The sequence below is a fragment of the Vitis vinifera genome, chromosome 1 (assembly GCF_030704535.1).
Source record: "Vitis vinifera cultivar Pinot Noir 40024 chromosome 1, ASM3070453v1".
Taxonomy (NCBI): domain Eukaryota; kingdom Viridiplantae; phylum Streptophyta; class Magnoliopsida; order Vitales; family Vitaceae; genus Vitis; species Vitis vinifera.
This window is the reverse complement of record NC_081805.1, coordinates 12,177,116-12,204,868: the sequence shown is the minus strand read 5'-3', so window position 1 is coordinate 12,204,868 and position 27,753 is coordinate 12,177,116. Positions and strand designations below refer to the sequence as shown.

The 27,753-nt window shown below is 33.5% G+C and overlaps 2 protein-coding genes across 2 annotated transcripts; both read right to left on the bottom strand.

Moving 5' to 3' along the window:
- Positions 1-3,747: 3,747 nt before the first annotated feature.
- LOC100256910 (protein FEZ) lies at positions 3,748-5,542 on the bottom strand. The gene is made up of 3 exons (XM_002270298.3): positions 5,365-5,542; positions 4,735-5,036; positions 3,748-4,637 (listed from the first exon to the last, which is right to left on the bottom strand). Exons 1-3 carry the CDS (start codon positions 5,540-5,542, stop codon positions 3,912-3,914), a joined length of 1,206 nt encoding a protein of 401 aa, XP_002270334.1. The 3' UTR covers positions 3,748-3,911.
- Positions 5,543-18,731: 13,189 nt separating this feature from the next.
- Positions 18,732-26,145, bottom strand: LOC100251779 (uncharacterized). Its single transcript, XM_002270336.5, has 10 exons — positions 25,721-26,145; positions 25,456-25,529; positions 25,260-25,367; positions 24,712-24,794; positions 24,077-24,210; positions 23,546-23,595; positions 22,725-22,817; positions 20,204-20,295; positions 19,625-19,731; positions 18,732-19,016 (listed from the first exon to the last, which is right to left on the bottom strand). Exons 1-10 carry the CDS (start codon positions 25,925-25,927, stop codon positions 18,972-18,974), a joined length of 993 nt encoding a protein of 330 aa, XP_002270372.1. The 5' UTR covers positions 25,928-26,145; the 3' UTR covers positions 18,732-18,971.
- Between the last annotated feature and the right edge of the window lie 1,608 nt (positions 26,146-27,753).

Genomic DNA, 27,753 nt, shown 5'->3' with positions numbered 1-27,753 from the left:
AGCCTCACTTGGTTAGGAGTTTGAGGAGAGTGGACATAGGCAAAGGGGGTCGAACCACTATAAAATTTGTGTTTGGTCTTTCTAACTCAATCTCTTTACATTTGTTCCTTATTTTACTTAAAATTGTTGTGCTTGAAAAAGTTTTTCAAACCAATTCACCCTCTTTCCCCCTCTCTTAGGTATTTTTCTTATTTAGATTAACCTTATTTTCTCAATTGGTATCAAAACTAGACCTTTTGTTTAAGACTTAACCGTCTAAGAGATAATGATAAATCTATCAAGCTTATCTCACTTTGAAAGTTTTGCAACCAATAAACCTCTATTTTTTACAAGAACCGATTATCCTTATTGGAAAACTAAAATGACTTGGTTTTTACAATCAATCGATTTAGACTTGTAGGATGTCATTGAAGATGACCCTACTATTCCTTCAAAACTTGTTGATGGGGTTAAACAAGAATGAGATGAGCATGATAGAAGAAATGTTCAATTGAATACTAAAGTCGTTTATACTTTGCAATGTACTATAGATAGAAATGAATACAGTAGAATTTGTCAATGTAAGTCGGCTAAAGAAATTTGGAAATTACTTGAAGTAACTCATGAATGAACAAATCAAGTCAAAGAGTTAAATATCAATTTACTTGTTCATAGTTACAAATTGATTTTGATGAAAGATAATGAAACCATTGTTGAGATGATTACTAGGTTCACCAACATTGTCAATGGTCTTGAAACCTTGGGGAAAACCTACAAGGAATCAGAGAAGGTGATGAAGATCTCGAGGTCATTTCCAACAAAGTGGGATGAAAAGGTCACCACAATTCAAGAAGTCAAAGAGCTGACCAAGCTACCTTTGGAAAAGCTCATAGGATCCTTGATGACATATGATATCACCTTGGCAAGAAACAACAAGAAAGAAAAGACAAAAATAAGAAAAGTATGGCTTTCAAGGCTACAACAAAGGAAGAAAAAGAAGTTGAAAAAGAAAAAGAAAGTGAAAAAGATGAAGACTTACTTTCATCACAAGAAAGTTCAACAAGTTCATGAGGGGTGAAATTTTGGATCATATACCATTTATCTTTTGGATAGCATGGGCTATCTTTGATATTTGGGATGTTTGGACACATGATATATATTGTTTGATACACTTGCCATATGATATGCCTATATATCCTTGATGACTTGTCAGTTGATAATTTTGGTCAATGATTTTCATTACAATACTCTTATGTTAAGTAGATTAAATTAACATACTTGATATCTTGTTTTAAAAATATTTTTTATTTGTTAAATGATCTATGATTGGTTTGAAAGGGGGGTTCATTTCCTCCTAGATGACCAAGATTTGTCATCACAAAAAAAAAAAAAAAAAAAAAAAAAAAGATTGTTAACCCAAGAGTTCTTCTAATCACATTTTGATGATAACAAACCATAGTTAAGTTACTAATACTTTTAAATAATAAAAAATTCAAGTTTTGATTTGGAAATTCAAAAGGATATTCAAGAAAATCATCAAATGACCAAATGAATGCAAGATTGAGGCATATGGAAGACAATTTAATCTTAGTAAATATATGTAAGATGAATGAATTGGTGCACTTAGGATTTTCATACTAATTTATGTATCTTTAAAAACTCGGTTTATGCATTAAAGTTAATTTTCACCAAATTTTCTCATATGAACCTAAGGCAAACTTTTTAAAATTGAAATATTAATACACTTAAAGACCTTATCTAAGTGTTATAAGTGAAAGGAATAGAAAAAGATAGGTTTTTGGGCCAAAATAGGTGAACCGGTCAAGAGGACTAGTGAACCGGCTCAACCGGTTGACTAGTTACGTATTCCCTATTGAGAACCAGTCAAGGGATGAAAAAAAAAACATTTTCTCTCTTCTAGTAGCTATGCATTCCCGGTCAAAGGTGAGACCTCCCCTGATTGAGGGTAGGTCTTTCCAGTTGAGGCCCAACTATCACGTGTAATGCATTTAATGTCTAATGGCTAATCAACCGGTCGAACTGGAGCTCGACCGATTGAGGCCACTTTTTAGCATTTTTGGTGTTTGAGACTAGAAACCTACAAATTAAGAGCTCCACTTCAGTTATGAACAAGAGAACACTTACATTCAATTGTCCAACTACCTGTTATTCACTTAAAAACTTTTTTTTTCCTCATTGGTATATTAATTCTTCACTTGCATATCCTCTAGTGCACCTTTTGTCATTCATCCTAGCCTTCTTGGGTATTTGAGCATTTATTGAGCTAGGTTGAGAGTTCCCTCATTGTTGATTCAATGAGGTTGTGTGAATAGAAAGCTTCATGTTTGTGAATACTTGAAGGATTGTGTAAGAGTTCATTGGAGTCAGAATTCAAGTATAAAGACTTTGGAAGCTTGATTAAAGCTTCAATGATAGTGAAACACTCACTCAATTAGGAACTTAAGGAAAGTGGACATAGGCAAGGGTTGTCGAACCACTATAAAATTTGTATTTGCTCTCTCTAACTCGATCTCTTTACATTTGTTCCTTATTTTACTTAAAATTATTGTGCTTGAAATTTTTTTTCAAAAACTCGATTCACCCTCTCTCTTCAGTGTTTTTCTTATTTAGATTAGCCTAATTTTCTTACTTGGTTGGTAGATCAGAGGTCGACTGTATCCATCAACTTCTCTTCTGTTCAAATGTTGTGGACGCTTGAGTGAATGCACTATAAGGTTAAGATACACACCTTTCCTGACAACAATTGCTTTTAGGAGAGTTGGTAGCATCTAAGGTCCTACAAATGATATCAAAGTCAATATCACGGGTTCCAACCCCATGGATTGGCAGATAGGAGGTTGGTCGCATCCATCAACTCTCTTTGTGTTCCAATGTTGTGGACACTTAGGTGAATACACTATAAGGTTAAGATATGCACATTTCCTAATAACAATTACTTTTAGGAGAGTGGTAACTCCTAAAATCCTACAGGATTTTTTATATAAAAAAAACCATGATGCTTGTAAAGAGTGTCAAGGTTTTAACACAAGCACATATTAAAAAAAAATATGACGCTCATAAAAGTGTCCTTGTAAAGACCTTACAATGAAATAAGATGATACTTTATATATATGAGCATCAACATTGTTTCTTATATACAATGATACATTTTTTTTTCCTTAAGGCTTGAAAAGTGTCAATGTTGACTGGAATATAAATTCATTACACACCTAGGTAGATTGAATATGACGCTTAAAATGAGTATCAAGGTTTTAATTTATAGAAGATGAGGCTTGTAATACACATCAAGGCATCTAAAAATATACAATGGCAATCTATAATATGACACTTTTAAGAAAGCGTCACTATATATCCTCCTTGATGCATTAAAAGCATCATTGTTTTACTTTTTCCTTGTAGTGTATATTAAGCAAAAACAAGGCATCAAGAGAAGAAGAATCTGATCTGGGCATTAACCACTTGGTTTTGTTTGCAGGTCAGCGCATTCTAGATTTGCATTAGGCCCATTGTTCATTGGGTTAAGTTTCAGCTTATGCAGTAAGTGGTTATATTTGATTCTCTTAGTGGAAATGGACTTTGCAGTCTTTCTTGTTGCTAGTTTTACCGGTTGAACTGGAGTAGCCCCACGTGATCATATGAGTTGGTCATGAATTATGGTGTGGCGAGCATGTGCATCCATGCTTATTTTAATTACTTATATATATTTCTGCTCATAATTTGAAAACCACAAAGTGGCTGAATCTTCAATTTTTAGAACGTTGGATTCACATTCTATTTCAATCATAAAACAGGTTCCATGGCCTACCAAAAGATTGTACATGTTCCTGTAAACTGAATCTTATGTTTCTAACATGAACTTGAACTTGCTTGCTAAAATCTAGAAAACAATGTTGAACTGTATATCAATTTGATTAAGTATAGCACTTGTTCGTAGAATAACTTGTGGACATCTCACTAGGGCATGGAGAAGAATCCCACAGCATGTTTGGTTTCCATCCTTCAGCCATATTCAAAGGCAAACCGAAGGGAAATCCCATTGCTCGAACAGACTCCCATTGATCATCACCATGTATCACATTCAGGTTCTTCAGCAAGGCAGCCTCTTCGCCACTACAGACATTGCCTTGTATATCCTGCGGTAAAGTGACTGGGAAGCCATTGCATAGCTGTTCTGACCCGCTAAAATCTATGCTCTCAGAGGTCTTACCAAGATCTCCAAGCATGGAAGATGGCATATTTAACAGCATGGAAGAAACATCAACTGTGGGTGTTACAGGTCCAGACGTTCCCAGCTGTGAAAGCATGAAGCTTGTATGAAGGTCTCCTATGGCAGTGGAAAGTTGAGATGGTTTACCAGCAATTGGATTAATGGGCTTGTAGGAGGAAACATGTATAGGAGAGAAAGTAGTAGTGGAGGTTTGTTGTAAATCTTCGGTAAAACAAAAATGGAAGCCCGAGCTAGGTTTTGCTGCCAGTGACATATTCTCTGAACTAAACTGATGATCAGCATTGCGTGCAAACTGGCCGAGTATATCAGATGTTGTGGTTTCAGGCAATGGAGAGACCCATGAGTGAGAGAGAGCTCTTTGTGCCATGGAGTTGGTTTTCTTAAAGATCCTGCAAATTGCCCATGAATCCTGCAAGTTCAAAAGCAGTGCTCGATTAATAAAAAAACCAAAATATGAAAGTAGATTTATGGGGAAAAAAAAATACTACTCTATTGAGATACTTTACATTGGCAGGAACGCTTTTGTCCATTAATCTTTTTGGTGGCGCGGAGTTGGTGAGAGAAGGCAACCGAAACTCATGCATCATCCAATCAGTTTTGATCCCTTTAGCAGCTCTGCCTTTGTAGAAAACAAGAGACTTCTTCAAGCCAATGCACTTGGTACCTTCAGAGGAGTAGATAGGTCGGTCCGTTCCTGTGGCTTTCCAAAATCCAGCTCCAGTTACTCGATTAGGTCGAGCACTGTTTCTATACTTGCGGTCCCTAGGGCAGTAAAAATACCATTCTTTCTCTCCCGTGGTTGCCAACTCTTCTTGCAAAAACATGAGCCAAGAGCAACTTGTCAGGTTCAGTTTCATGGAACAACTCATGCATGATGAGAACTTATAAACTACCTTTCCTTGAGTTAGAAGTGGGAATCAAAAGTGAAGAAGTTGTAGGCGCATGTATATATAATGAAATGGTGACTGAAACAACTGTCTAAAGAGATGGATGATTAACATAACCCTAGCTTTCATGCTGCTATGGAGATAAAAGTCTGAAGAAACTTCGTTTCCAGATAAATAGCATAAACTTTACATAAACTAGGTCAGCCATTGTATGAAGGCATGAATAAGATAAAAGACCTAAACTCTTACTTGGAAGATCCCAGGGATCATATTTATAGATATCTAGTTGCTTGATGAGCTCAATAGAGAGAGGCTTCTGCTGAATCTTCCTCTTCAGGTAAAACCCAACCAGCTCCTCGTCCGTGGGATGAAACCGAAACCCCGGAAGCATGACTTCCTCCAGTTTATCAGCATCATTTCTCTCCATATTTTTGAAAAGTACTTCTTGTCAAATACTCAAAAGAAAAGAAGGGACTCTAAAAAAGGCACAAGGTATATATATGGAAGAGAGGAGCTGGATATCTATTTGTTTTCTCCTTAAGATGGATTAGAAAGATAGTCTTATCATCTCACCTTCAGAACCTAATCAAAACTAAGACCCTGAATAATTAATCCAAACCCATGGCTGAAAATCTGAAAAGCTACTTCAGAAGTGAAGAGCAGCTTAAACCGTGGGCACAAACCCTAAGAGAAGGCGTAGTAGTCAAAAGAGATGAGCTGAAAGACAAGTAGTTGAGAGTGAACTTCACTTAACTTGAACCCATTATATGCTTCCTGAGGAGGGGTCTGCCTCCGAAGCTTCAGCCGCCTTTCCAGGTGACTTTTAAAGGAGTGTGTTTTGCGAGGATCACGGTGTGGCTGGCTCACAGAGAAGCTAAATGCAAAGCTCTTAAAAGGAACAACTACCAAGAAACCCCAAGTCAAGGAATGGATTTTCATTTTAGACTCTTTACTTCTTTCTTGTACCTTCATGAACCCATTTGGTGTTTGTTTAACCAAATTTAGGAATCTCAAGAAACCACCAAATCAGCAGTTTCTGGGGATTATGAAAACTATGCTAGTTTCACATTTCTCATACTAGTCTTATGAAGCTTTTCTCTTGTACATACAAATCAAGACAAAACAAACTTCCAAGAAAATGAATTTTATATAGTCAGTGTTTGAATTGTTATTTGGAAACGCGGAGCCGAGCCAACCCCCAATAAGAAAAGCTCAAAAATATATTCAACTGTCGATTAAAGTTCCTAAGAGACCCCCTCATGCAAGCTTATTTTATTCAATATTTTGCAGGTTTCCTTTTAGTTTTCTCAGGATCCAAAAATCCCATTTCTATTCCATTCTTAAAGCTTCTATTCCACTGACCTGTCAGATTGAATATATTTTGTGTCAAATGGAGGATCTCTGATAAAAGTCTAAGGGCTAAAAGCCAGGGACCACTTGCCCTATTTGCTGACCAACCTTTCTTTCAGAGTTTAACCCTTTGGACAAATTGACTTTATGGGTTGGGGAAGGGTGTTCAACCTTTACTCACTGACAAATTTGCCCTCACATGGGAGGTCCAATATCAATATTTTATTTTTATTTTTTAAAAATATTTTCATCTCTTCAATTTTCTTTTTCCTTATCTTGAGTAGTGGATAAATTTGTATTTGTTTCATGCAGAGTATTCTTTATATTTATGTACAACAGATGGTTTCATTGTGCAGAGAAAATAAGCTAATACAGATTTATGGAATTGTTCCTTCATTTTTTTTTGTACTATTAAAGTAATGAAAATGAAAAGGATAAATATTCAAACTGTTCATTAATAAAAAGAATTAATCTCAGTAAAGAAAAAAGTTAAGAAAATACCAAGTAAATTGTAATTTAGAATTCTTCTAGTAAAGAAAAGTATAAGGGAGAGTAGCTTTTTACGTCATTATTCAAAAATCAACTTGGGGCTGGAATGATCCCTGCTAGATTTCACCATCCATTTGTCTCATGCTATATGGGTTCTACCCCAACATGGCTACTTGTTGATAAATTTAAGTTTTTTGTTTAAAGTTACAATAGAAGAACTCCTTCGGACCAAGCCTGCCTCCTAGGATAAGCTTCACCGATATATGCATATCATTAATTTTAGGAGACACATGTCATTTTGAGCATACAAAAGGGCTAGAGGGTGCTTTTGGTCATTTAAGAGAGACACAAGTCAATTACCCTAGATATTGTGGGCTTTGGAAAACCCATGTATGGGATTCCTCAATTTCTTGCTTTTGGTAATGACAATTAAGGTGACTCCTAAAATTAAATCACAAATTGAAAATTTTCCCTCAAAAACCCTACTCCATATTTAAATCTAATGCATGAACTCCGATTTCTCATAATTAGGTTTGATAAGTATGTCCACTAGTTGGATGGCAAGTTAGTAAGCGAAGTACCATGTATTAAATGGGTGAAGTTCAGTGAGTCAAATGCCAAACTTGGGACTCCAAATTCAGTGCAACTCCCAAGCCCAGCCCTCGTTTGGAACCCTTACTGTCTCTTCCTTGACCTTGGGGTTGCTTCCCAAGCGTGCAACCCTTGTTTAAAAAATGGGTCAAAACTCTTCAAACCCAAGCATCAACACCTCTTTCTATGTGAACATTAGGCCCCTTCATAACAATCATAAGTCTCAAGTCCACTTAAACTGAATAAAAAATTCACTCACCTTCCATTGAACACAGTGATTTGGGTACCCCATTTTTCTTCATGGCTTCAATTTCTTAAGCAGCCTCTAATTTCCGGTGACTTTAACCATCACAGTTTGTTAATCCAGCACCCAACAAATGCGAGAAAAAAAGGTCTTGTGATATAGATTATATAGGTTGATGTCATGATACTATGTTACAATTTCATAATATCACATGACTTATGGTATTAGGCGATAAAAAAGATATTTCTATGGTATCTTCCCATTTAAAGCATAAATAACTGTGACAACAATACATCTTAGAGAACACAAGACATGTTTTGATAGGTCATAAAATAGTCAAACTTACTTCTACTTCACTTTATGATTCGTTAAGTACGATGGGGGCAATGTTGTTATTGTATTATAGCCACCCTCATCATCTGTATATGCTTCAATTGCAATCCTTATGTAGGAGACCATCACCCAACCAACCAAAAAAAACAAAAGGGAAAACCCATCCACCGAACACGCCCGGACACAAGGCCAAAATTAATTGTGTCCATACAATGATCAAGGATGGGTGGATGAAGAAGAACCATAAGGGATGATGCTCCTCCCATCTGGCAGTGTGACGTTAGCCACTGCCTCTATCATTAACACCAAATTTGAGTTCCCATGCCCACTGGCTACAGCTTGCACCTTAAGCCCTCCTATTTATTAATTATTTAGTTCCAATCCAATCTTAAGTTCCCTAATATTTCTCAATCTAAGTTAATTTACGGTGTCATTTGCAGTCTTACGCAAACATATAACTCTTTAATTTTTTAGGGTTTTGGGTCATATATTGGTTCTCTTTCAGTGATACCAGTTGACACGTACTGAAATTGTCGGCCGTCTGCAATTTTTCTCATTTTATACTTACTAATGTATATTTCTACTGCCCTCACTGAGGGAGCTGGGATTTATCCCTTCCGATTAGACCTATATGTGCCCTTACTTTATGTACCGACCATATCCAACTGATCCAAGCTGGACATCTCTACCTGACATGGGGACCTGCACAAAATAATAAGATAAGCATAGTTAATTTACAGTACAATCAGACTTGTCCACTTAAGTGTATCATACCTATAACATAAGTTCCTTTTAAGCTGATAAGTTTGTTAATGGAAGATTGTTCACTAGTTACACGAAAAATTCAGCTAACAAATTTCTTATTCACAATCAGTTCATGAATTTTAGACAATCCATTAGAAGTCGCCATAGCACACTATCTCTTAATTGGTGGGATGATCAAGATGGTTTTTCCATTATAAGTGTACTTAATGGCGAAGCCAACAAATGGTTTGAAAGGGGGCAACTTCTAACTTTTTATTTCGAGGGAATGAACAAAAAGCATTTATAATCTAATGGTAACAAATAAATGTTCCTTTTATATATGAGAGGGGGTTCAAATCCCCTGAGTGTACTAGTATATATGGTTACGCATAGAAGAGGACCTACGAAGTGTTATATGGATAAATAGCTATTGATAATAGGACTGCTCCAACCTACTAATGTTGTTTGGGTCTTCAACCTTGAGAAAATATTGCATTAGTGCTAGGTCATCAATCACTTTAACCTACAGATAAAATCCTAGAGTGATTACACATTCCATATAGATTGAGTAATTAATGGTTTAGGCAAGTGACAAAAGATATTCTCAATAAAAACATCATGATATGTAATAAGTTTGAGATAATATGTTCTTTGGAATGATTCTAAGCATTCTTGATTAGGAAATTTATGGTCATAGTAATCTCTTAAGTGGATTTTGCTAGGAAACCTAGATTGTTTTGTTCCCTAGCCCTAGATCTAATAGGGTGTATAATATCTATCATAGGCTTCTCTAAATCTTAATCAAAGTGAAATAACAACATTTAAATACCAATATGATATCAAATTTAAAGAGTGTTGAAAACATACATGTTCCCAAATCGTTGAATTTGTTGAAAATGCAGTAGAACTAGTGTACCCAATGTCTTCCATTCAATATCTCCTCCAAAGTTGGGCATGAGAAAAGTATGGGCTTAAGTGACTTGAGCCCAAATTAGGCTTAGGTCACCTAATCTAGCCCAATTGGATCCTAATTAATTAATTAGCTCTTATGTACTCCAATTAATTTATTAACTCATACAAGAAAAACAATTCATAAAATCTAATGCAACCTTGAACTTTTACCAAAATGACCTTATGCGCACTTATAAACCAAAATCCAAATCCCTCAAAATAAACATTCCTACATGAATTATGAGTTTGAACGATGACCACTAAGACCCATAGGAAATACTAACTCCCTTATAATCCAATTATAAAGTTGATTCAACACTTCACTAGAAAAAATCAACTACATTTTTGTATCCTATGAAATTATAGAATGGCAAAGTTCGGGCATGTGCCCTCCTATTCATTGCATGCAAACTTCCCACGAACTGGTATTTGTAATCTAACGAGGTAATGTTATCACCTATCAAAATTATCTTTTCAATCGTTGAGTTACAAATCCACCTATTATGGCATCAATTGACATACTCTAACTCCAATGAGCATATGTCAAAATTCCACTAAAGAAATTGCTATGGTTATAGTCGTCTAGATCACATATCCTTTAGATCACTTATGGGAACACATTGTCTCAATACCATGAGATATCATAATACCTCTATTGAGAATATTTTTTGCTACCAACTTCTATCAATAGCAACTCAATCTATAAGGATATATGACTACATTAAGGTCTCATTTGTAGGTTCAAGTCTCTTATTGATTTTGGTCTAAACTCAATATCCTCTCAAGGCTGAGAATCCATGCAGCGTAATAGCTTGGTGAATCATGACAACTAATAGTCTTACGTCATGATTCACCATAGGTCATATCCAATGTGTACCATACACACTAGTACACTCATCATGGAAAACTCATCCCGACAACTAAGATAAGTCATCCCTATAATTAAGAAGCAATGTACTATACTCCCTACTAGATTGCCCTAATCTATGACTTATTGTAAACAACTTATCATCTTACAACAATTATTTGTATCATTTATGCAACTCTTAATACATTCAAGTCATATACAATGCAAGTGATATGAGTCTATATCTTCAAATAACAAATTAATGCAAATGGGATAATAAAAGGAAATCAAGAAACATAATTAAATAAATTTATAAATGAATCTCAATCTATTACATCATGTCATGCTTTCTAGCGCTTAATCCCAACAAATTCAACATATGTCATTCGTGGACAATAATATACCAATTGATCATGACATAGGTGAATCTAAGACTCAATTATTATAAAAGTAATCTTAATAGGTTGATAGTCACTACCTTGTTGAATTACAAACATTAGTTCATGAGGAACCTACATGTAATGAATAATAGGTTACAAACTCGAGAAATTAATTCATTTATATATTGGAATGTAGTTGACTTTCTTTAGTAAAATATTGAGTCAACTTCAAAATTAGATTTTGAGGGAGACAACATTTTCCTATGGGTCATAGTGGTCCCCCACTCAAGCTTATATTCTTTGATGGCACATGGTTTGAGGAAAATCTATTTTTAATTATAAGTGAGCATAAGGATATATAAGCATAAGCATATAAGTGTTTTTATATAACCACAAGGTTGCATAAGTGCTTATAATTAAGTAGCTTATGGTTTCTACTTATGTTATTTAATTAACTAGAGCCATTGGGTTAAATATAACCCATTAAAACTAGATTTAAGTTTCCCAAGCCCATAAGATGGAGGCACTTAATCTAATTAATATGCTATATAAACCTCTTAAGGTTTAGGGTTAGCAATCTTTGTTTTTTTACTTCTAGGAAAATAACCTAGCCTCCATCCCCTTAGGAGAAGAAACTCACATTTCTCTAATGTGCCTAGATTTGAAGAAAGGGTCATTAAGTGAAAGGCTCTAGGATATTGAGATTACTCTATATCTTGGAAAATGTTAATGCAATTATCTTAGAAAGTAATTTTGAAAAATAAACATATTTGTTGTATGTAGTGATTTAAGATGTAAGCTCCACATTATCTCTAGGATACCAACAACTTCTATAAGTATCGTTGACCACATCTCTACTCCATAAAACCACCTTGCCCATCCAAAATGTGTCAATTGTCCTTTACAGGCAACACAAGGCTATTCATAATCTACCACTCCAAATACACTATATAAGGATCATGAATATAAAATGGAAGACAAGTATAATCTAGTCGTTAAAAACACCACTCCATTCTCCTTCCTTCCTTTCTTTCTCTTTGCTTGAAACCTAACTTGACCAATGGAGGAGAATTTTCAAGGTCCACTTCGCTCTTCCTTTTGTGGTAGGTTATCCTCAACAATCCTATGGATCTACATCAAAGCTTGGTTTTAGCCACCTTACTAGTGACTAAATTTGCCTAATTAATGTCATCCCAATAACTAGTACCATTTATGGTAACAAAAAGCATTATGCGATATCAATAATGTTAGCCACACTCTTTAACATCAATTCTAAGGAAACCAATGACCAGTCCGCTTTGACAACCAAAGACCACTTTTCAGCCCAACGAATTGAGTTAGAAGCTCAATAGGCAAAGCATGTTAGGCAAATAAAAGGACTATTCCTCATAACTGAATTGTTATGTAAGGAGAATGAAATGCTCGAGACGTAGTTGGCTAGTATGCCTCAACTCACACTAACAAGGCAAGCGGTTTTAGCCATTCCTAGTTTAAAGCTACATAAAGGTTTGTTAGAGTGTGTTTGATAAATTCAACCCACTATTCAAAACATTTAATTGTTGAGGATGTGTGTGCCTACTAATAAGCCCATCTCAATAGCTACCATGCCCGAACCGTTGGTGGAGTTGTTTTCTGATGAACTAGATCTAGATCAAGCAATCATCATTTCATAAGAATGCATGCACAACATCTAGAGAACATACATAATAATCGGAGATACACAGTACCTAATATCAATGGCAAGATGCATTTGTTTGTGTTTGATCCTCTCTCAGTTTAATCAATCAAATCTTGTATGATATTATATCCAACATCTAGAGAACACACATAAGTATTAAAGGCACATTATAGAAGAATGCCAACATCTACATTACTTGGTGGAGAGAACAATCAAATTAGGGTAACTTTGTCAGTTCATCCTTAATGGTGGAGCCATTCCTCCCAAGAAATTCTAGATATTTGATATCTTTTTCTTTAAATGAGATTTCAATTCTAGCAACACTTTCATTAGATATCTTACAACTAGAATAATTCTTCCACTATCTCTTTCCTTTATCAATGGTTCCACCAATTGACATGTCTCCATAAATAATTAAAATTCAATTTCTTGATCTATATAGTTAATTTTTGAAAAATTGTAAAGTTCTTTTGTCAAAGCCTAATCAATAAACCTATAAAATCCTTCAAATTATATCTTATTAAACCCAAGTATTGCAGACAAATCCTTCATTTACACTTCATAACTTCTCTAGAAGGTAAAGAAATAGTAAAATCTCATAATTTGTGAATAGGATCAACCCATATTGTGTATTAGTACTTATTAGGTATAGAATAGATCTATTTATCTTTGTTCCTACAAATAGAATTGTTCCATTAGTACCAATAGAATACAACTGAATTGGAACTCTCTATTTATAGGTTTCTAACATTGGGAGCCAAGAAAATCAAAAAGCAACCTCAACCAGTAGAGTTGGGGGTCGACCGGTTCACTAGCTGTTGGAGCATTTAATGCTTTAACAGGCTACCTTTGCTTCAACCTGACTTCGATCGAACCTCAATAGGAGGTCGACCAGGAAGGAGGATACCTTAACCGAGAAGGGAAGGCTATTGGAAGAGAGAGAGTGTTTTTGCACTCTTCGATCGAGCAAAGGGAATCGGTCGATCGATACGCTGGCCGGTTGAGCCAGCTGGCTCAGTGCCTCGACCGTTTCAAAGTTTTGGCCCTAAAAACTTTTTTTTTTCTATTATTTTCTCTTCTAACACTTAGGCAAGGTCTTTAGGTAAATTAATATGTCAATTTTAAAACGTTTTGCCTAAGATGCATTTGATAAAACTCTAGTTTTGATGGAAATAAAACTTTAAAGAATAAACCGAGTTTTTGAAAGATGCATGAAATGATATATAAACCCTAAGTGCACCCATACATTCATCTTACATTTTTTTCTTATGATTAAAGGTCTTCCAAACGTCTTAATCTTGTATCCATTAGGTTCTTTGATGAATTTTCAAACTAATACCTGAGATTCTTTACAATTCAAACCAATTAGTAACTTAACCATGATTTGTTATCATCAAAAATTGATTAGGAGAACCCTTGGGCTAACAGTCATAATAGTTCCTTAAATGAAACTTGACATAAGTTCTTGGATAGCTAAGATATATCAATGAACACACAATATAACGATATGCAACTTAAGGATAATAGAGGTAGTCTTGAAAGGCTAATAGTTTTCTCTTTGTTTGACTACAAACACAAGTTCATGGTGAGACTAAACATAATAGATAGTAAGTTACAAACTCAAGTAGTTTATGTCTCATTATTATTTGCATAGGGTACTAGAATGCAGTTGACTCCCTATAGTCTGATGTTGAATCAGCTTCAAAATTGAATTCTTAGGGAGCCAATACTATCCTATAGATCCCAATGGCCCCCACTCGAGCTCATATACCTTGTTGGTATATTTTATAAGGGTTGAATTGGCTCTAAGTTCACTTTTGTGCACAACAACATTTTGGTAAGTATGTAGGATTACATGGGGACAAGGTCTTTGGATTAGACTAACTGATTAATTAGTAAGTCTTATCGGGTTAATTAATTAATTAAAACTCATTTTGGGCTAGATTAAGTGACCATTGCCCTTAGTAGGCTCAAGTCACTTAAGCCCAATTGGGAAGTCTATAAATTCCCCTTTAAGGGTTAAGGTTTCCTAAGAGTTGTCTTCTACCTCCATAGAGAAGAAAGAGTTCTAACCTCCACTTTCCCAAACTCCTCACTATTTATGTGCTAAGGAATGATGTTGAGTCAGAAAATGGAAGATCATGGATCTACAAGACTTCCAACAACATTGATTTGATTCTTCAACACTTGGATTTAAGGTTTGAGAACATCTAAATCTAAAGATTACTACTTTAACCCTAAAGATCAATTTTTTGAAAAATCGATATTTTTATTGTTACTTAAATCTAAGATGTTAACATGTTGTACTTGGAACATCCTCTTACTCCTCCTAATAGGCTATAATGTCACTAAATTAGATTAGATGTCCCCTTGTAGGTATTGTTAGCCATGTCATCACTCCATGGAATCGCCTCACCTAGCTAGAATTTGTCACCGTCCTTTTCAAGTAGTACAAGCGTTATTCCCAATCTACCGCTCCAAAGGCCCTATATAAGGATAACAAATACTAAGCGGAAGATAAGTATAATATAAACCTTAAAAACATCACTCATTTCTCCTTCCTTCATTCTTTCTACTCAAAACCTAAGTATTTAACCATCGAAGGGGAATTTTCAAGGTCCCCTATAGTCATCCTTGTGTGGCAAGTTGTCCTCAGCAATCTTGTGGATCTACATTAGAGCTCTATTTCGACCACCTTACTAGTGGTCGAACCTTTCCAATCAATATTGTCTAACACTAACATAAAAATTTTAAATTTTCACAACGGACATATTATTAAGTAAAAATCAATCTCAAACCTAAGCTTAACAAACCAATCAATTCATGGGAACAAGTTAAAAAATTTACATGCATTGTAAATTATGAACATGACACATTATTTTCTAACCCTTAACATTAGATCCGTGAAAAAAAAATACAAAAATGGTCTTATTTCATTCTTTTACTGTTAAATTCCATGCAAATAAATGCAAAGCTAATGAAATATTATAAAAACCAATTCAACACTAGGGCTGACTTGGTAAAATGGAACCCTCACTATAGGCAAGGTTGAGGAACTTCATTCATGTGCTAAGTCATTGATTTGTTGATTTACTATATCAAAGAAACAACATAAACGCTCTTGATTTTGATTTTGATTTTATATCATATGTTAATATCTAGATATTTATCCAATAATGTTGTTCAAAGAAAAAAATAGCATAAATGAATCGTTTCATCTTCCTAAGGGGTTTAGTTCCCTTGTCCCACTAGTCGAATACTTGCTACATATCATCTCACTACCATGTGCTAATATTCGTAACCTTAAATTGAAGGAAAAAAAGCTATAAGTATGTTCTTCCCGATACAAATTAGAGATACTTCATCAAAATAACGCATGTTAGATGCATCTAACATGATGAATAGTGTAGATATCTCAATCATCCGATGGTTTCATCCAATGGCCAATTTTTCATTGATTTATTAATAATATACCAATATTTTGTCAATTTTTCACACTCAATGTTTTTTTTTTTTTATGTCATATCATCCCAGCCTGACTATTTTTCCTTAAAAAATGTAATGTATTCACTAAACAATTTTGTATCATATGTTACTATCTAGATCTTTCTCTAACAAGACAGTTCAAAGCAACAATACCATATATGAATCATCTTTCTTAGGGGTTTAGTTCCCTCTCCCCACTAGTCAAATTGATCCAAACTTCACGTGCTACATATCATCTCATTATCATTTGTTATATATCATCTCACTACCATGTGCTAATATTCACAACCTTAAATCCCCGGTTTAAACAAAAATAACTATAAGCATGTTCTTCCCGATACACATCAGAGGTACTTCATTAAAATATTGCACATTGGACGCATCCAACATGATAAATGGAGTAAATATTTTGATCTACAATTGAGCATATGATCTTAATTAAGTACGAGAATGTATTCACCCATTACTAAGCAAAGTTTGCTTTTTTATTATGTGTGTATGATGTATGATATATAATAATCAATTAAAATAAATTTATTATAAATTAATTAATTTTAATTGTTTTATTATACTTTTGTATAATAATTAAATATAGGACAAATATAAACTTATAAATAAAATTATCAATAGTTTTAAATAAAAAGAAATACTTTTACATATATCATCATTTCTTTAATATTCTTAAATATATCCAAACTAAATAAACCATCATTTTAATATTAATATGTTTCAAATTATGCATTATTCTTACCAAATGTTACAAATTTATCATACATACGGGTCTATATATATATACTAGTTTTCAATAAATAAATAAAATTTAATGTGTGTATTATTGTTTTTTTAATCATTTTTTTAAAAGTCTTCTTCAATGTTTATATAAGTTTTGATAAGTTTTCATCTTATCAATATTTCCTAAAATCCAACCATGATATTTTTATCCTTAATTTTAAACACACGCTACACAAGTTTTGAACTTCCTGGCCCGTTATCACGTGTGTATTAAACAATAATGACTTTTGTGGATGGCTCCAATCCAATCTAAATCCAACCTGACATGTAGGTAAGATATAGCAATCAATTTTAATACTCAAATTTGAAAGTTTAGGTAACCAATTTTAATAGTTGGATTGGATTAATAAGAAAATATAAATCCAATCTTAATTCAAATTCAATTCAAGCCAAGGTTCAAGCAACCCGATTCTAATCTAAATCTGGTTTAATAATTTTTATGATATTTATAATCCATATTATCCTCAATAAAAATATTTATTTTATTGGTCTTTTTAGTTTTAATTAAAAAAATATTAAATTGCAATTATACTATGTACTATTTCATGTTATTAGAAAAATAGATAAATTTATTTTTTACTTTTTTCTTTTATTTTAAAATGCAATCTTATTTTTTATCTAAATTTTAGTATAATGAAAAAGTTAAGAAAAACATTATGAACTGGTTCAATTCAATTCTTTACTAAACCTAACTTTAAGTCATACAACATGATCAATTGGGATCTAGACCGATTTGAGTCTAATCTAATTTAAGGAAAATGAGATTAATTTTTTTATGAACTAAACTGCAGTTGAGTTGAATACAGATTGAATTTTTTTTTTTTTTTAATCCAAGTTGATTGGTAGGGAAAGATAATCCTTGGCAAGAAAAAGCTTATTCACTTTCATGTCCATCCATATGTATGCTTTGCATATTCAGTGCCTTAAGATAATAATAACTTCTATTTATTCTTGATCTGTCATGTCGCATGTTCTATGGATGCAAGTTATTTAATGCCCCAAAATTTTCTTTTTTATTTTTTTAGTGGCCTGCATTAGGCTTTGCATTTTCTAGTCTTCCTACATTATTCTTAACTATTTTACATTTCATTAGTTTTAAGGGAAGCTTCCAATCTCCCCAAATTTTAGGTTTGTCTAACTGTTTGTTTAATACAGATTTTCTTTTGTATTAGTTTTCGGCCCATGGGTAGATGATTCAACCATTCTTAACATTTATTTAGGTATTTTTGGCGTAAAGAAGGCTAGCCCACACTTCCCTATAAAGCCCATTTCCAACATTCAGAACAAGTACCCTTTATGGACTACGTAGTCTTTTCGGGCTGGATCAGACTTGTATTTTCATGATGTAGCCTAGGCCCAAACCCTATAATATTTATAACGGGGATGCTCGGGCCTGGGCTTCAGTGCTTGCCTGCGGGCCTGAGCCTAAGCTTACCTGCTATTAGGGCTGAGATTTTGCATGGATCTCAAGCTCTCTATATTTCCCTTCTTATACTTCTTCCTCTTGTGAAAAGGATCCAAGTCCATGACTTCGAAAACCCTATGAGAGAGATCGAATCATCCTCCACAAGCAAGATGTGCTACTAGAAGAAATCTCCCTCACAGTTGCAACGCACGCCCATTGTTAAGCTACAGTTTGCCATAACTTCGGCTTTTGATAGCGCCTGTTTAAAAAGAACACAAAACTACTATGATCATACCCATGGTCCTAGGCTTAAAATAAAATGGAGCTAGGACAAACACAAGCCATGAAGACAAGTTGTTAAAGAGATCTACAATCTGTCTCTATACTCACAGTTTCATCGGTAAGTGTCAACTAATCAAACAAATGTACGTTGCCTTCATCAGCTATTTTCCTTGTTTTGATTTCATATATAAAAGGAGGGAGGAAAATCAGTATGGTCCAATGGGAGGAACCGAAGAAGCCAAATCGGCACAAGATCCATGCCATTGAAGAGAAAACAACTGCTCCTATGAAGATGCTTGCAACAATTCCTTGATATCATATCCTTGAAGCTACAAGTGCAACCAACCAGAAGTACTTTTAGCACTTATTACCAAAATTAGGCACAGAACATTAATCACTACTTGAAGAACTTGCAATTGCTAATCCTTAAAGATTAAGGCTGCATATGTACAAATATATGAAAAAAAAAGTAGATGTAGGAAGAATGGCTAAAGGGATACCACGCAAATATACAGGAGGTAATTCTTCAAGGCCATGTTATAAATTATAGAAAATAAAAAAGAATTGTCTCAGCTGTGCCAATCCATGAAATGTTTTTGGATGTTTCATTCTAGGGGATTGTGCAAAATACAGCATCTACATGTTAGTAGTTATGAAATCTCCTAAAAGAGGTCATTAGATCAACCATACCCATTGCAAAAAAAAAATAATGAATAAAGTTTCTGTGATGGGTTAAAAGACATCATATCATATGTCTGCTAATAGGCATGGTAAGAGCAATGCATGTGAATAAGGAATCTGAAAGCAATACCACAAAGGCATATATCATAATAATGAAGGTGTATAGTAGCAAAAATGTCATGAGTTGAAGGCAAAGAATGAGTTCTTGAATTATGCACATCATAAATTTTGTCCTTTTGAGAAGTAAATAATTTACCTGAAGAAAAGTGAGCAGCAAGATTACTCCAGAGTTCCACGTAGCATGTATTGTGATTGGGGTAAGAAGATTGCGAGTTTGAGCATATGAAAATCCCAAAGCAGTCCCTATATGGATCATGAAGTTCTGTTGGTTTCTTCAAGTGGATGGAAATGTTTTGAAATCACTGGAACACTTTGATCACATTTTCAAGACTTACAATGCAATCAAGGAAATCTCATGTTTCAGCTCTAAGTAAAAAAACTCAACACAGAAAGCAAATACATGCTAGGCTAAAAATATTGTTAAATATTAGTACGCATGACTGGTCAGTTCCACTCAATCTGCAGAATGAATAGGTAACTGGATGTGAGTTACAGTGCTTTGCCCTAAAATTCCTTCCTCCATATAATTTCAGACACAGTTTATACAAAGTTTAGTTATGGAGGTTTTGTTTTAAATTTCTGTCTCCACTTCTCACCTTTATCTTGTGTGCCTCATTTCCTTTGAAACAATTTGTCATTGTCTTTTTCAATTTTTATTTAATTATGCCACTGAAACTTGGGTAAAACTAAATAATGCTTATAAGTACAGAGATACCTAGCACAAACAGTTGAGGAAACTCGCTAGGAGTGAGATGAGCAAGTGCAAATACAGCAGCACTAATAAGAACAGAAACTGGTGTAGGAACCCTGCAAAAAATTCAGGAAAAGAGACCATTGGTAATTTTATAAACATTTGTTAGATTATAGGAAATATGTTATGGGAAAATCAACCTAAAACAATTACAACTAGCAACTCACTTATCCTCAATGCAGAGACATTAAGATGGGACAGAATTATATAAAAATGACATTTGATGTCAAATTCTTGAGAAATTGGATGCCATGTTTTGCAAATGAGATATCCAAACAATATATATGGTTCAGAAGTTTATAGGAAAGCATTTTAGATATTAAATAAAGGCATAGAAGAAAGTGCAGACTATTTTGCATAAACCAAAAAGATAACCTGCAACACTCAACCTAAATTGACTCCTCTGCTATACCTTATCCCAATTATTTGCAGTTGATTACCAGATTGCTGTTCTGCCTTTCTACTTGATAAAGTTACTAATACTTAAAGGGAGCCTCCGGTAATATATCAAAGTGTTTTAAAATTATGAAAACCAATAGGGCTAAAGCGGAGAATATCTACGCAGATAGTATTAGAATCAATCTACAATGGGAAATGTGCAAAGTTAGGCCACCTTGTAAGCCATGTTTTAGGACAAGAATGGTGTTCCTATATGATGGTTAATGTGATGTTATACATCACCTAAGAAGGAGAAGTTCCTAACTCTTATAAGGAGTGACTCATCTCATATGTGTAGACACATTTAAAGACTATGAAGATTAGCAGATTTACAATAAACTATATCTACACAGGTTGTGATGATAGTATCAAAGTCAATCATCAATAAAAAATGCATGGAGTTTGGCATATGAGCCACAAGATAAAACAAGAATGCCATGCCTACATGGGAGGGTGTAAATATGACGTTCCACACAAGAAGTTCTTGGTACTTAAAAGGGTCAACTCCTCTAATATATGCAGAAACATTTTAAAGCCATGAAAGTTAGGATATAAAGTGGACAATATTCCACATGGGCTGTGACAGCACAACAATCAGTACCATAAAGCAAGGTCAGCCATTGCAACCACCCATATTATGTGTTTCTCATTTAATTGGTGTGTGTGTGTCCATCTATCTATCATTCATATATGTATATATATGTATGTGTGCGTGTCTATATATATATATATATATATAAACCAACCACATAACCTTAAGAGCACTTTCAGCACTTTCTACATCCTGCTCTAAATCTATTTTATTTTTTCTGATTTTTTTTCTTATAGGTCTCATTTCAATTTTTATTACATGGCAACGGTTAAACTCATGGTGCTAAAGACAAAAAAAAAAAAGCTTCAGCAATCCCAATTTAAAAGTTTAAAGACCATAAGTCAATAGAATCTGGCAGATTTTTTTAGTTTTCATGTTTCTCAGTCCTTCCACAAAATAACGCGATTACAAATAAAACATATCACATAATGTGTTTCGAGCAGCATGCAAAAAAAAAAAATTAATGGTTAATTTTACGATAGTTGTTAAAAACTTACATTACACAATACAATACAATGATATAATACGTTTTTTCTATGAAAATCGATAAAAAATGGAATCCATATCTTATTTTAATGTATATCTTACAAAACACAATACAATAGATGATATTATGATATACAATACATACATCTTCAACTATTTTCTATAATTTTTTAAAAAAATCAATTTTTTTTTTTTTTTGGTTAAAAGAATTTATTATGTTAATTGTTTAAAATATACTAAAAGATTAAAAATTGATCATAAAAATGAGAAATAGGTAAAATAATTTCATATGAAAAGCTACATTCTTGTTGTTGGATGCTATATTAGAAGTCAAGTCAGTTTATCTTTATAATGAATATTGGAAATTTTTCATTCGAATAATTTAAATGTTGACAATGAAAATAATGATGATTGGTGAATAAAAATTTTTCTTAATATATTAGTTTTTTTTTTAATTTCATTTTAGTGAAAAAGGATTAACGATGAACCTAAAAAACTTATATATATATACAACAACACAATAAGTGCATATGCCTATAGAATTTGGAACTAAAAATTGAAGAAGCTTATTTTTGTAGATTATGCGATGAATCTATTTATTAAAGTTATATTTTGTTAATTTGAACTTATCAAAATTTTAATATTTAATGTTTTCATATGATACAATATAGTTTAACTCTTTACATTTTACTATCTTCCATAAAATTAGTAATATATTACTCTATAATTTATACTTTCAATAGATATTCATGCAAATACATATTTTTTCTATTTATTTTTAACTTTATAAAAAAACTTGCAATACACATTATAGAAAAATAGAAAAACGATACATGATACATGTTATGAGTTAAAACTATGAATTTTACTCCTAAAACAAATGATACAGAACAAAACGAAGTTCTAATTTTCACAAAACATAGCACTAAAAGAAACTTCACAATTCAAAAATAGAAAGAAGAACAATACCACTTGGTTAGGGAGACCATAAAAAACCCTCGAAATACAGTCTCCTCAAGAAGTGGAGCAAGGACACCTGTGATGCCAACGAGGCAGGCAGTGCTATAAGACAAATAAAATTAATTAATTCACTAGTTCAATCCTAAAGACTCAAATTTGGTCGAAGTGTAATGGTCAAAGTTTGCAAAATAAGAGTGAGTTTAGCAGTGTTTTTAGTGGAAGTATTTTCTCTGGAAGTGTTTTTAAGAGAATCATTTATCAAGTGTTTCTCCAAATAACATTATAAGTAATTTTCCAATAGTATAAGTAATTTTTTAGATTTTTAAAAAAAATTTCTAAATTTTTTCAAACATCTAATTTTTTTCAAAACCACTTTTTACGCTAAAATTGCTTCCTACAATCACACACAAACGAACTCTAAAGGCCTGTTTGGTAATTGTTTTCGAAAACAATTATGAAAAATAGTTTTTTAGAACAGTTTTTAAAAACTATTTTCTGACGTTTTGTAGAACAAAAGTCCATTTGAAAACCTAAAATGTTTTTAACCTATTTTTAAATATGTTTTAAAAATAAATTTTATGTCTAGTATTTTATTTTTAATCATTCTACATGTTTGTATAATCATTGTTTATAACAACCCTTAACAAACAAGTGAAAACAGTAGAAATAGAAAACAGTTTTTGGTTATCAAACATGTTTTCCTGATTATTTGTTTTGGAGATCAGAAAACTGTTCTCAAAAACAGTTGTCAATCAAGCCCTAAGTTTCCCTGACCATTTGGAAAATTTTACAGCTACAACATTATAAGCAAATTTTTTTGTTGAAAATACCTAATACTTGAAGATCCAATCAACGGAAGCAAACGAACTAGAGCATCAGTCTGCAACCAAAATTACAAAAAATTTAAAAAGGATCCCTCGGATAGAGAGCACAAAAGAAAAAAATATATATAAACATTCATAATGATATGTCATAAAGAACAACCATGATGCTACCTTGTCATTCTACAGTAAACCTGGACAAGTAAACCTACAGCTACTGAACAATGCATTACTCTCTTCAACTATATGATTACAGTTACCTCAGCCAAATTCACTATTCATTCACACACTCGAGTATGCATGTGACTGAAACCCATTTAGAAGATTTATGGCTTCATAAATGACACCAAAGAAAAAGGACAGACTAGTTGTATGATCATGAATTATGGTACAGGAATGAAAGAGATCTATCTTGCTCCTCTATATCTAGTACCATCATCACGAATAAAAAGTTGACCACACACAGTCCTAGATGAAAAGTTGCTTCAGTAACTTAAAATGAACAAAGATTATCAACTATGTTTGTAATCAGTTTCTAACCTCTCTCTCTGGGGTCTCACCACTAAACAAGGACATTGCCGCTCCTGTTAAAGCAATAGCAATTATGGCACCAAAAAGCCCAATTCCTGCCCACAAGAGCCACCCTTTCTGCAGACTGAAAGGTTCCCTCAAATCTGAAACAATATATCATTTAATATTACATCAACAAATTTGGTTGTGGATAAAACCTGGACATTGACTGAGAGCAAATAAAACACCTATCTTGAGTGCCCTTTATAATTTAAATTTGATAATTGCTTCCTTGAGTACTTATAAAAGATGAATTTTCATGCCATTTCCTTGGGGATAGACCTTTTTCTTTTTCTAAATAACAGGGAATCCACCTCAACGGAGAGGCATTTATCCTAAATGTCGAAAAAGCAAACCCTAGGTTGATATGGGCCTACCCCTCGACCCTACTCCACTTAAATACTAGGAAGCTCAAACCCAAGACCTTTGGTTCATTGCCAGAGGTTACTAGTGCTAAGCTACACTCTTAGGGCTCCTTGAGGACAGACTTTCCTAAAGAACATGGGCATTAAGTAAAGACAAGGAACCATCAAAAGTGCAAACATAGAAGAAGAAAGCTTGTTTTTGCATGCATGATAGAGTAATAAGTTTTATATGATTCATACCATAGCGCAAGAAGTCATCGGGAAGTGGTTGGAATGTGTTAGTAATACCATATATAACTCCAAGTACAACTGCAGTTGTAATGCTGCCACATTAATCAGTAACAAAGTTACATCCATTTCAAGCTTAAAAACAATCACCAACATAAACTCAAGGAAATATCAAAAAGAAATCCTTCAAGGTGTTTATAAGAAAATGTGAAAAGGAAACGCATATTCTCCATTCCCCTGTAAGGCATCAAGTTATTCAGTTGTTCCCAAGCATCTCTTCTACCACATACAATGGGTGCAGTCTCCAATCCACAATGCCCTTGCGGGCAAAAATGGAACAGTATCAAATCCCAGAATGTTAAATATTTAGCAGCACTTATGAGTATCACATTTCTTGTCTTTCAGTAAGCTAAACACTCCTAATATTGAAACAACTGTGGACTGTTTATAAACTTAAAATTCCTTCTAGGAAAAATTTTCAAGTGATTTTGCATCTTGTCTCCCCTAAACAATCCCACCAAGTAAAATTTTAACCCCAATTCAAGGATAACAATACACACCCCTGATCCACAAACAATATTTCTGCCTTCTCATCTAAGCTCAATTCGCCAATTTGAAGCCCTAGGTAGGGCACAGCTGCTGCCTCGACCAATCCTGTCAAAACAAAACTGCCTCAAAAAGTTAAATTTCACATTATTAACAGCACGCTATTCCACAAACAATTCCCAATCCAACATACTTTCATTTCATATTCACCTTAATCCGCAAGCAAACGAGGTTAGAGAAACTGTTTGCCACTCCCAAGGCACGTCCCATCGCCTCAGGACTTCCTGCAATACAAGGTAAATATACAGTGCCTTCCCATCAATTAATCATTATCACCCGTTTGGTTGTCAAGAAAATGAAGGGGAAAAAAAGATTGAAAGCAAAAACGCTGAACCTCACCCAATCTTTGTTTCAGATTTTTGTGGGTTTTATAATTCATAACAAAAGAATCGATTTTGAAGCTTAAAAACCAAACCTTTCCCGGGAAATTGGCGCCAGAATCTTCTTTGGAACTGTCAAAGCAAATTGAAGAATGTCGTCTCCGAAATGGGGAGCATGGTAAAGGCGGATATGAGAACCGCTGAGAAAAGTTACGGTTTGGTTTGAGAAGAAAGGCATAGGTTGGGTTTGAGAAAGCCGATAGGGAGGACTGAGCAAGTGATGAAAATATGACTGAAACCATTGCTCCAATTATTGAGATTGGTGATTATAATCTGCTTTTACAATTTTTGGTTAAGGGGGTTACTGTGAAGAAAGCGTGAGACTGTGAGGCGAGGACTGTGACCTCACGATCTCTCCCTCAGTACTGTAGAAGATAAGGCAAGTGCCCAACGTGGGCGAGGATGGGAGAATTATGTTATGAGGTAAGATGGGTCTCAATTAGCCAAGACCGTCGTATTCCTTATATTGAGTCCAAGTCCTCGTATCCTTTATATTTGAGCCCAGACCTAATAAGGAAATAAAAATTGAGTTGAATGATATTATCTTCAGATTTTTCTAAAATACTGTTAGTTATCAAAAAGAAAAATCCAAGCGGTTTCCTACTTCTCTCTCATTCTCTGTTTCATTTCTCTCTCTCTTCATTTACCTCATCTTTCTCTCACATTATTTGGTAGGATCATGTAGATTGATTCCTATGTAGGGAGGTGATACTATTTTCACCATTTATTTTTCTCCCAAAAATCATGTCCAACAAATTGAATATTGGAAATCAATGATTAAAAATGATTGTTATTAAATGCCTTTTTTAAGTAAATATTTTTTAAACTCCTTATAAAATATTATTTCTTTTTCAAACTTACAAAATATATAATAAATATTTTTTAAGCACCCTAGAAAAAAAAAATTTGCTACTTACAAAATCATATATATATTGCACATTATTTCTTATTTATATTAAACAATATTTAAAAACCTCATAAAATATTATTATTCTTTTTTATCTAACTTACAATATATATATATCTTTAAGGTTATAGACAATTATTTGAATAATTTTTCTATTTTATGGACATTACATAGATATTGTCTTAATCGATTATTTTGTAACGTGACCATCTTTTAGTTAATGGTGATAATTAATTTTTAATTAAATAATGTATTATAATTTTATAATTTAAAAAATATTAAAATACCCTTCTAAATCTAAAATTGATGTGGAAAGTTCTTCATCCTTGGCAAAGGGAAATGAGCAAACGAGTTTTTAAAAATCAATTGCATTCCTTCAAGGAAGGTAACCTTGTACACCCTTATACAGTTAGTATATTTACCTTATACACTTAGTATAAATACTTTGTACACCTACACAAATTTCATAAACCTAGAATGCAATGGATGTATATTGGTGGGTTAACCATGTTTACATTGTCATGGCTCAAGGAAAAGGGGAAAAAATGAACCTAATTTATGTTTCCATTCATCATTAGTGAGGTAGCTAATCGAATGAATATGTACAAGATCAAAAAAATGAATGGGATGAGTGTCATCAAGCAATGTGTCTTGTGGAATGTCTCATATCCTTGGTAAAAGGAAATAAGCAAGGAGTTTTTGAAAATCAATTGAATTCCTTCAAGAAAAGTAACCTTGTACACCATTGTATAGTTAGTACATTTACCTTGTACGTTTAGTGTAAATATCTTGTACACTTGCACAAATTCCACCTAGAATGTCATGTGTGTATAGGAGTGGGTTAGCCATGTTTCCATTGTCATGGTTAAGGGAAAAGGGGAAAATTTGAACCCAATTTATATTCTTATTCATCATTAGTGGGTAGGTAATCGAATAAACATGTACGAATTCTCATTTTTTGATAAAACTACGGCCATATGAAAAAATTGAAAAATATTTCCAAATTTGCAATGCCATGTGCGATATTGGATTGTGATATGGAAGTTTGAAAAGACATTTTCCACAATTCTCACATCAATTGTAGATTTGAAAAAAAAAAAAATTATACTATAGGTGACTTCATTTGCAACAATTTCATAAAATTGAATTTATATTAAAGAT